General features: G+C 40.8%; 1 protein-coding gene across 1 annotated transcript in view; it reads right to left on the bottom strand.

Moving 5' to 3' along the window:
- FAM20B (FAM20B glycosaminoglycan xylosylkinase) overlaps positions 1 to 8,176 on the bottom strand; it is a 42,044-nt gene extending 33,868 nt beyond the window's left edge. The window contains exons 1-2 of the mRNA XM_007937618.2: positions 7,800 to 8,176; positions 1,237 to 1,323 (exon numbers count right to left, since the gene is read on the bottom strand). Of these exons, the coding sequence (XP_007935809.1) occupies positions 1,237 to 1,323; positions 7,800 to 8,176 (464 nt within the window). The remainder of the gene's footprint in view (positions 1 to 1,236; positions 1,324 to 7,799) is intronic.
- Positions 8,177 to 11,453: the final 3,277 nt, after the last annotated feature.

The raw sequence follows: 11,453 nt of genomic DNA, 5'->3' as shown, positions 1-11,453 counted from the left end.
TAGGATTGCCCAACCTTCCTTCCAAGGAGTGGCTGGTGGGTTTGAACCGCCAGTCATCTGGTTAGCAGGCAAGTATCTTAGCCACTACGCTACCAGAGCTCCCAGAGCTCCCTTAGGTCTTCCTTATTCATTGCCCAGCTTTCACATGCATTTGAGGCGATTGAAAACACCATGGCTTGCGTTAGGCGCACTTTAGTTTTCAGAGAGATATCTTAATCCCTGCTGTGGCTTCTGCCCATTTTTCTACTAGAGTTTTCATGTATGTATAATTTTGTATAAGCACTTATGTATCAAGTCTATTAATATAAATTTTACAATATTCAAATATTTTGTTAGATCAAATATTATGTTTGTTGCCTGTTTTTCAATTTTGTTTCACAAAGAAGTGAATTTTTTTTATTTAGTCTATTAAACTTTTTCTTTTTGATCTTTAATTATTGCTTTTATGCTTAGAAAATCCTTACTAATTCAGAGAAAAGACAAAAAATCAATTTTATTTTCTCATTTCCTTAGAGATTCATTTTTTAAATACTGTGAGTAATTTCTTTTAAAGCCTATTAAAGTGCTCTGAGGAAAGAGCTGGTCAAAGAGTAACTGGAATGCCAGCTGGTTCTTCTACAAGGTTCCTAACTGTAACCTACTGGAAAATACTAATTTTCCTGGTAAACTTATTAATCTTCCTGGTAATGGAACTAATGTCTATTTTTGGGGGTGGGGGGAGAATTATTTTGGTTTTTTAAGCTGTGTGTATCTTGTATGCAAGACAATAAAATTCGATATATATATATATATACACATACATACATACATACACACACCATGCTATTTTTTCAGTATATGGAAATAAGTATTATATACTTAAAAACAAAACAAAACAAAAAAATAGAACTTTTGGGCTCAATTAATGACCAATTCAATTAAGGAATCTGAGTTCAAAGTACAGTTTTCATTGTGCCATTTTATTTACCAAGAATATTTTCATTCATAATAATTCACAGAGGGCACGCCAGTAATGAAATGACCTAAAAAACTCTGGAGTTAAAATACTTACTTTGATAGTTCTGATGCCACCCAGATCATGATGGATTCATAAATATTTAATGCAACTAGTCAATCAACTGACTGAAATAGTAAGTTAAAGTTATTAGTGTTGTACCCTTTAGAAGGCGTCCATAAAGTTCTCCAAGAGATTTTTAAAAGGAAACACAAAACACAGCCTGGTGTGAGTATACTTACCTGTCCAAATGAAAGGCTGCTACCTCTGCATTGTGTCTGTCATAACCGGCATAAGGCTCCCCTTCTACCACATAGTCTCGGCTATACCTGCAAAAAGAATGCGAAGCACATGAATTACATCAGACATGAATTACATCAGCACCAGAGATGACAGTACAAGAGGTAGAATATAAACTTTAGCAAGTCTGATTCTGCTCTGACACCTTCTCTATCAACCCTGAGGACAATCTTAGATTAGCACCAATTACTGGGGGATGGGACGAAGACAAAGTAGAGAAGGAAACTAGAATTCTCTATTTCAGCAACTGACCTATGAATAAATCATAGAAGATGTTATTTTTATCATTGTAAAGAGCTTTCAATGTTGCTGATACTGGTTAAGTAGAACCACAAGATAATTTTCTCAAAGGCATGGACCATCTTTCTATCTCCAACACAGTGCTAGGACTATAACTCAGTTGCCACTGAGTCAATTTTGACTCACAGTGACCCCATGTGTTGCAGAGCATAACTGTGCTCCATGGGTTTCCATGACTGTGACCTTTTGGAAGCAGACTGGCAGGACCATCTTCCAAGGTGCCTCTAGGTGGGTTCAAACTACCAGCCTTTTGGTTAGTCGCCATATGCATATATATTTGTGCCACCCAGGGACTCCTGCTGGGCCTACCCAAACCAAACTTGTTATCAAGTCAGTACCAACTCAATAGTGACTCTGCAGGACAGAGGAGAAATGCCTCATAGGGTTTTCAAGGCTGTAAATCTTTACAGAAGCACACCTTTCTCCCATGGAGTGGCTGGTGGGTTTGAACCACAAACTTTTAGTGAGCAGCTGAGCACGTAACCAGTGTGTAACCTGGGCCTACAGTAACTACTTAATAAATGTTTATTAGATTGCATGGAAGAAGGAAACTTTGGCTACGGTAAAGCTTAGAAGTTTAAAACTTGGATAAAAATGGTCCTGAGATTCCTCAGTATTTGTTAATGAATAAGCAAAGGTGCTTTTTTTTTTTTTTTTTTTTTTTTTAAAGTTGCTTATATAGTACTTCTCTTTGTTTCTTATTATATTTATGATGATGTAGTAGAAGGCCAATGGACTGGGAGTGAGGGGTAGGAGAGTCATCCTCTGACTAGGGAACCTTGAACAAAACCCTTCTCTTCACTGTGTTTCTGATCCCTCATCTGTAACATTAGAGCCTGAACTAACTGCATTTTAAACTGTATTTCTAAGATTTTACATCATTTACATGACATGACCAAAAGATAATGACAACTGGCATATTTCCTTCTACTTATCATAAAAAGTACACAATTTTAATCTGTGAAATAAAAATGAGTTGAGACTGAAGCAAAGAGCACTTCTACTAAGAATACCCTGCAAAACTGAAACAGCTATGCAGAAGTGGAAAATGGTATTTCATGTCACTTCCAACTTAAAGCACCTTCAAGTATAAAGTGAAACAGTGTCCAGAAAACACATCTCCAAGGCAAAGTGAATCATCATCTGGTTGTAAACCAGTTTCTTAACAACATGATCACTCCACTCAAACATATTTCTTTCTGTCTCTAGGGTCAAAGGCTTTTTTAGGCATTAATCTGGCTACCTCCAAAATAAAAATCTCAATTTCAAAATATGATTGCAGCAAAATCTGATGCCTTTCAAGCAATTTCTGCTGCACTACAGCTGTGAGCTGTCTGTTGAGTCAGGGGACAGTCCCTGAATACTTGATCTGTTGGGATTCCAGTGGAGCCACAGGGAGGCATGTGGTCATGTGCAGCCCATTCCTTTCAGTGAAATATCAGAGCTTTCCAACGCTCCTAAAAGAAAGCATGGGGTGAAATGTAAAACCCTACAGGAATCCAGAAACTTTGGGGGTGGGGCAGTTGGAGAGGGAGAGAAGGAATAAGAATGCAGAAGAAAGAACTATACTGCAGTCAGGTCTGAATCTTTGGCTGATGATTTGGCTGCATGAAATATGGAGTCCAGTAACTCTTTGGATCTCATTTTCCTCATCTAGAGATGGGGCAATCTACTTCTGTAGTGATACTCCCTCGGAAACCCAAGGAGGGGTTGCTATGAGTTGGGTCCGACTCGACAGCACATAACAACAACAACAACAACAGAGAACAAGTAGTTGGGAGCTCTGGTAGCATAGTGCCTAAGGCACTTGACTGCTAACCAGAAGGCTGGTGGTTCAAACCCACCAGCCACTCCTTGGAAGAAAGGTTAGGGAATCTACTTCCATAGCGACACCGCCTCAGAAACCCAAACCCAAGGAGGGGTCGCTATGAGTTGGGTCCGACTCAACGGCACTGAGTTTGTGTTAGAGAACAAGTAGAGAGTTGATCTCTAAAGTTCCTTTCAGTGCTTGCTACTCCTAAGCCCCTGCTATCTTATTCCTTTTGCATCATGACTGCAGTTTTTGCCAATGAAAATCAATTTACTTCCAGAATGGATATACCTACATTGGAAAAAAAAAAAATCACTTTTACAATGTAAAGCAATAGAAGCATATAAAAGTGGCACAATATTCCTCTATACGTCATCTACCTATATGTAGCATCCATCTCTGAGAGAAGGCATGGACAACCTGGCTCCAGAAATGTGAAAACCACAAGAAGCCATTAAAGAAGGTACGTGTTTGGACTCAGCCGTGAGAACTTAGAGCCTTCTCTGCAGAGTGATCCATCTTCAGTCACTGCCAGAGCAGCAAAATTCATACAGTAACTGGCAATAAATCACTGCTATTCTCTTGGTGAAGGACATCAGAGTCTGACCAAGGGCATTAATTTGCACTTACAGTAGGGCAAAATAGCCTCCTTGGCCCTGGGGGTCAGAATTGCCATTTGCTGGCTGTTTAAGGACTAGAGTCAATTTCTACAAGTGTTGAAAGCTACACCCACCACCTTCCCCAGCCTTTGATAGTACCTGGTGTAAAGCCGTACAGGTCAGCTTGTACAGTGACTAAGAGAGTTGTCACCGGCAGCAGGGGTTATGCAGCTTGCTGGGTGTGGGAAGAAAGTACCCTGGAGCTGGGAAAGGACATGGCTGTTTAGGAGATAATGGAAGGGGGGGGGGGCACTTTGGCTGACAAAGAGGAAAGGGAAGGTAAGGCTGGGCATACAGAGGCAGCCCAAACCGTCAGGGGGGTGACCGTTAGGCTGTGGAATCTGGGTTTTGTCTGGTGGGTAGCGGGAAATCCTGGATGTTTTAAAGCTGAGGAGCACAGGATAATATGGAGAAGGAGGAAAGCAGTTTTCACCATGGTCTGGAAAAGGAATGTAGCAGGAAGGTTACAGTGGTAGGAGGAGATAGAAGATGAAGCAAGTGTGACTCAGGTTGGCTTATGCTTCTATTTCTCACCACCCACCCTATTCATCCGTCTGGCCTCTGTTCTCGTCCTTATACCTTGTCTGAGCATTGCAGGCCTATCTGCAAAGCACCTGGGCTAAGACTTTTCACTATCAGGAATATCTGTCTTCTAACAGATATTCGTCCCATCATACCTTTAATTCTCCAACACAGAGGCCATGTGTGTGGAGATGATCTCCTCTTATTTAAACATAAAATGTCAAAACTCATCTCTTTCTATACAAATTGACTTTCTGTTTTTAGTTTCCCTTTTGTCCATTACTCTGCTACAAACAGTCAGGGATCATATTTCAAAACTAGTGATTCTGGATGATGAATGCTCCATACGGTCACGTTTAGAGGAAAGCAAACAAATAAATTTAGAGAATTACACACGTGTGGTGGAATATACACAGCTCAGAACTCTCATAGGTTTGGGTTCAAACCCCAACTCTATTGGTTATTGTTGGGTGACCCTGTCAAGTTAGTTACTCTTTCTACCTCTCAGGTTCTTACTTAGAAAATAAGAACTATAAATGCCTAAAATTGTGATGAGGGTTAAAAGTATTAATAAATAAACAAGCACTTAATGTAAAGCCTGGCACACAGTGTGCATTCAATGGACATTAGATCCCAGTGTCCACATAACCATACTTTTCCCAAATTACCTGCCAAACAGACTTTTCTACTCTCCAAAAGTCTACCACATTTTAAAATTTTCCTAATTTCCACCTTTTCTATACATAATACTTTCAAATTCCAGGCAAACATAGATCCCGTCCATTCCTGAGATGCCAATATATCCAATCTGACTGCCTTTATCTACCTATTGAAAAACCCAATGCCACTGAGTTGATTCCAACTCATGGTGATCCCATATACCTCAGAGTAGAATTGTACTCCACAGGGTTTTCAACGGCTATAATCTTATGGAAACACATCACCATGGTGCTGCTGGGCGGATTCAAACCACCAGTCCTTCCATTCGGAGCCAAGTGCAAACAAACCATTTGCACCATCCAGGGACTTATTTATCGACTTATTTAAAAAGCCTAAAACCCATTGCCACTGAGTCAATTCTAATTCATGCAACCCCACGTTTCAGAGCAGATCTGCACTCCATAGGATTTTCAATGGCTGTGATCTTTTTTTTTTTTTTAATTGTGATTTGGGTCAAGATTTACAGAGCAAATTCACTTTCCATACAGCAGTTCACATATACTTTGTCTCATGTCATTGACCACAGTTTACCACAATGCAACACCCTTCCCACTTCCTCCCCATAGTTACCTCTTCCCAGTGACCATCCCTCCATACACTCCTGCCCCCTGAGCTGTCTCCCTGTGCATAAGCAGCCCTTCTTTCTCCCATGATTGTTCTCTCCAAAGAATGTATCTACTTGAGGTAAATGTTCAACTCATATGCCTGTATTTTGTTTGGCTAGAAACCACAGGTGTGGGTTCAATTCCAGACCTGAAGGGCAGCTAGGGGCCATAGTCTCAGTGGTTCCACCAGGTTCTATCAAACCAGCAAACCTGGTCCTTGCCATTTTTTTTTTTTTTTCCAAATGATTTTGAGTTTTGTTCCACATTGTTCTCCCTCTCTATCAAGGATCTCCTACATAGATCCCCTTCCAAGTGGATGACAGTGGTAGCTGGGCACCATCTAGTCCTTCTGGTCTCATAGTTGTATAGGCTGCATATCAGATGGTGTACCAGTCGCTAGGACTAATTGTTTCCATGAATTTTGGTTTTCTTCATTCTTCTTTGCTCTGGACGAGGAGAGACCCATCGTTGCGTCTAGATGGCAGCTTGCTAGCTTTTAAGATCCCAGTCGCTACTCACCAAAGTAGGAGGTGGAACAATGTTTTGTATAGTATATTATGTCAGTTGGGCTTGATGTTCCCTGTGACTATGGCCCCAAGCCCACAGGTTCAACTACTCGGTCCCTCTGGGTAGCTGGCTGTGTCCAAGCAGTGACTACAACCTTGCCCCTTATCAATGGGTATGATCTTAAGGAAGTAGATCACCAGGCCTTTTGACCACAGGCTGCTTGCTGGGTGGATATGAACTGCCAACTTTTCATCAGTAGCCAAGTGCAAACCATTTGTGCCTCCCAAGGACCTATCTACCTAAAGTTGGGTAATAAAGGGAGCTGGTCACTACTCTGGTTGAATTTTGTATACCTTTCTTCCATATTTCTTCTTCTAACCCAGCAGGAAACCCAAAGGTATATGTTATAATTTTCTCAAAATCTCCACTGAGGAATGAAAAATTGTTTATTACACAGAATTTTAGACATTACAAGCTTTGAAAATATTCACTGGTAACTAACTCCTGGCAAAAGGATATGAATATATGTATTACCATCATGTTAACCTATTTCAAATTCATATACTATAGAAAATGACTTTTTAAAAATTAACTAGACTACATAATTGCCACACAAATTATCTCTTTACATCCCTACAGAAGCCCTAAGGGATCACTGTCTAATGACATACCTACTTCTCTAGTTTGCATTCTGGCCTGAAGTGGTTAAGCAGGAAATTAAAATGGTATAGTTCTTTGCTTGAAATAGGTGAAGGACTCATAACTTCAGTGCTGAAAGGACTGCTAGCCACCCACCGAAAACCCACTCCAACTCTCAGCAACTCCTACCCTACACCATCCCAGACGTGGTTATCAGTCTTTACTTGCATGTTTTTGAGAACAAATTGCTTATTTCTTAACCAATTCATTTTGTATCTTTTAACACTTGATAGTAGATATCTAATAATTTAGAAACTAAGAATAGCTCTAACTGTCAAAAAGTTCAGTCTTATACAGAACCAAAAAGGACCTCTGGTGGTGCAGTGGTTGAAGAATCTGGGCAGCAAACCAAAAGGTTGGTGGTCAAATCCACCAGCCGCTCCACAGGAGAAAGATGAGGTAGTCAGCTTCTGTAAAGATTCACAGCCTTGGGAACCTTATGGGGCAGTTCTACTCTGTGCTATAGGGTCGCTATGAGCCAGAATCGACTTGATGGCTATGGGTTTGATTTGGATTTTATACAGAACCAAAACCTGTCCTTACAGGTTTCGCCTACTCAAAGAATGATAAAACGTTCCACTACCAAAGAGAAGCCCAAGAAAAGGAGATCAGCACTGTTTTATAAAGTTCAAGTTAAATGAATGAACCAACTCACATGAATAGCTGCTAAGATGAAGACTTACCTCTTAGGTTTGAAGACTACTTTCTGCCCTCCTTCAAGTATCAGTAAGGCTTTCAGTTGTGTCCCTTTATAACCCACATCAGCTTTTATGATTTTCTTTGTGGCCATGGCATGCATGATTGCCCCCAGCTCTGGCGTCTCCTCAGGGTACACTTCCCGGGGAACCACCCACTGGGCTGCAATCTCCCAGGGAGACTGCAAGGTATGGTCCAGCTTGGGCTCTAGCTCCACCCGCAAGCCAGCCATCATTCGGTGAAAAGCCCTCTGGTCCTCCCGGTTGGCAGCTGATGTATCTAAGTTGTCAATCAGGAAAACTTTGGTGAAGATAAAGATGACAAGGAGAATTGCTAACAGCACAACTCGCTGCTTTAGCTTCATGTTGACCTTTTTTCCTTCTCCTGAGACCCAATCTCTCTCATTTATCAAGGAGAGCTGGGGGTGATGGTTAGTAAGGAGATTCCATGCTTATACACACGGGTCCATTTCTTCACTGATGAGCCCCCACAATTCCTGCAAGCCCAAGTATAAAGCAAAATAGATCAGAAATTCTATCCTTTCACCTTTGAATTTTTCGCAAGCTTCTATTACTTACCCTTTCATCCTTGCTAATTATATATTTGAGAAGGCACAATAATTTAAAATTCTCTAGTTAGGGAAGGACCTGAAAGGTAAAAGCCAGTTATGTTGAGAATTTAAAAGCAAACATTCCTGCTTAAATCAGGATGCAGAGCCACTTGGTAGGACTCATGTTGAAAATGTACATGTTAACATTTATCATATATTCTCATAATATGGCAACTGATCTGCTATAAAATGCCTAGTAACCAAAACAATGAGGAAAAAAAAAACCTACAAAGCAAAACATTAGGATATGCATAATTTCTTAATTTTCACTTATATCTTAAGGGAGCTTTGGTAGCGTAGTGCCTAAGGCACTTGACTGCTAACCAGAAGGCTGGCGATTCAAACCCACCAGCCACTCCTCGGAAGGAAGATGGGGCAATCTACTTCTGTAGTGATACTGCCTCGGAAACCCAAGGAGGGGTTGCTGTGAGTCGGGTCTGACACAACAACACATAACAACAACAACATATCTTTTAAAATCCACAAAGGACTTCTGAACACTCAAAGCCACTAATATCTGGTAAATTTTTAGTTTTTATTTTCTCCAAATATAAGTTTCATGATATGTTCAAAGACAGAGGCGAGTAATAACTCTTTGCCTAAATGTAAATATCCAGCAATCCTAGATGTGTCACATCTGCTGCTCACATATTTAAATACAACATCTGCACACATATTGCTACTTAATCAGTCCCCACTAATAATTTTTCAAAATTAAAATCCTTATAAAATATGGATAATCAAACCTGGATAAATTAAATAAAGGAAAAACATATCCTATCATCATCTGGTTATTGGTAGGACATGATCAGAAAACTAATGAAACCTGGACCTAGAGCAATATTACTAAGTCTGGACTGGGCAGGCAAATAACAGGTCCAGCTTGGGCTCCAGCCTCACCCGCAAGCCAGCCACCAATTGGTGAAAAGCCCTCTGTTTGGTACTGGTGCCACAGATATAAAGAAATGCTGTTCCCCAAGGTGAGGGTAGGGAAAAGAACACTGAAAAAAAAAAAAGGTTATTGACTCATGTCACTTTAGTTTTGTGTATTTCACTGTACATAAATTATATTTCAATAAAATGTATTTAAAAAAAAAAAAGAAAGAAAGAAATGGTGCTCCCAGTATGGGGCTCACCATTCTCCAGGCAATTCTCAAAAGATTCCAAATACAAAATCTTTGCAAGGAAGTCAGTAACACACAACTCAATCTCATTTGCATGCTGATAGGTTGCTTTCCACGCCACAGGGCCATTTAAAACATGCACAAGCTTGCTCTGCTATATGCCTCCAGCTGGCACAGCATTGGGGAAAGACAGAGATGACAAGAAGATAACAGGGTGCTGTTTCACTCTCCAATTCATCTGACAACTCAAACCATTAATTGAAAAAATAAAACCAATACAAAAGATAGGGCAAATAATTCAGCCTGAGACACTCCTACCCAAACTTTTCTGATTGCTTGCCTAGTAACAGCCGAAACACATTCAATAACAGCTTCCTGGAGCAATGGTATATTCTAAGGGCAACACCTTGCAGGGAGCCAGCTCGAGAGCAGTTTATTACCAGTGATTAACCACTCTGTTCCTGTTCATTTTCATGAGGAAAGTGGAAAGTGAGAGGTAAATTCAATTCCTAATTATCCCCAGCCACCTGTTTTGTTTCATCATCATCTCCCTAGGAGGATATAACACTATTAGCTGAAACAAAGGCAATTCAAGTGCATCAAAAATGTAATTGTGATGGTACCAAGTTTGGTGTGAAACTCAGTAAAATAGTTCCTGAGATTACTGGTAACAGCAGTGCTGGAGAGCAAATTTCAGAGATTTTTCCAACTAGTTCCAACATCACTGAAACCACATAACTTCTTCAGTTTTTCCTCAACAGTACACATCTCAGGCTGCAATAATAAAAGGCAACATGGAAAGCTAGCTGGGTCAGCAATTGCTTCCTCAGCACCTCCAGATGCAGCTACCAACCAATGCAGAACAATTCTGGCACAAAGGGGCAGCTGAGCAGGTTTTTACATTCTCCAAAACATCTCTTGGGATGAAAATCTGGTAACCCAGAAACTTCTAGTGGTGTTGCTAATTTCAGTTAGAATAAAGAAAGTCCTCCCTCATGCTACATAAGGACAAACCCTCAGGCATTTAGGATAAAGGTTAAGGCTGTCAGGATTGTTGTTGTTTTTTTTTTGTTTTTTGTTTTTAAACCACCTATGTAATAGGAAGGGAGCTCTGGTAGCATAGTGGCTAAGACACTTGCCTGCTAACCAGACGGCTGGCGGTTCAAACCCACCAGCCACTCCTCGGAAGGAAGGTTGGGCAATCCTACTTCCGTAGTGATACTGCCTCGGAAACCCAAGGAGGGGTCGCTATGAGTCAGGTTTGACTCGACGGCACATAACAACAACAACAACAATGTAATAGGAAAGGAATTCTTCTGACCTAATAGTTAAAGCATTAGGCTGCTAACTGAAAGGTCCATGGTCTGAACCCACCAGCTGCTCCGCAGAAGGAAGGCAGTCTGCTTCTCTAATGATTTGTTGTTGTTGTTGTTGTTTTGCCGTTGAGTCGGCCCAGACTCATAGCGACCCCTCCTTGGGTTTCCGAGGCAGTATCACTATGGAAGTAGGATCGCCCAACCTTCTTTCCGAGGAGTGGCTGGTGGGTTTGAACCGCCAGCCGTCTGGTTAGCAGGCAAGTGTCTTAGCCACTATGCTACCAGAGCTCTAATGATTTACAACCTTGGAAACCCTAGGGAGCAGTTCTACTCTGTCATATCGGGTCACTATGAGTTGGAATTGACCCAATGGCAGTGGGTTTGGGTTTTTGGTATGCAATAAGAAGTTGTAACACCTCTAACATTCAAGTAAACAAATTGTTCAACTTAGCAATCTGAGTTTGTGAGCTCTGAAGTTTTGAAATCTCATTAGCTTTTAAAAATGCCTCAGAAGAACACATTTAAGATGGCAGACTAGGCAGAAAGACTGCACAGGCCCTCTTCAACAAAGAAAAGGGGAACCAATTAACA

The sequence above is a fragment of the Orycteropus afer genome, unplaced genomic scaffold (assembly GCF_000298275.1).
Source record: "Orycteropus afer afer isolate SDZICR_OR568_19922 unplaced genomic scaffold, OryAfe1.0 scaffold00043, whole genome shotgun sequence".
NCBI classification, from domain to species: Eukaryota; Metazoa; Chordata; class Mammalia; order Tubulidentata; family Orycteropodidae; genus Orycteropus; species Orycteropus afer.
Note: the sequence above shows the minus strand (reverse complement) of the source record. Positions and strands in the feature narration are given on the sequence as shown.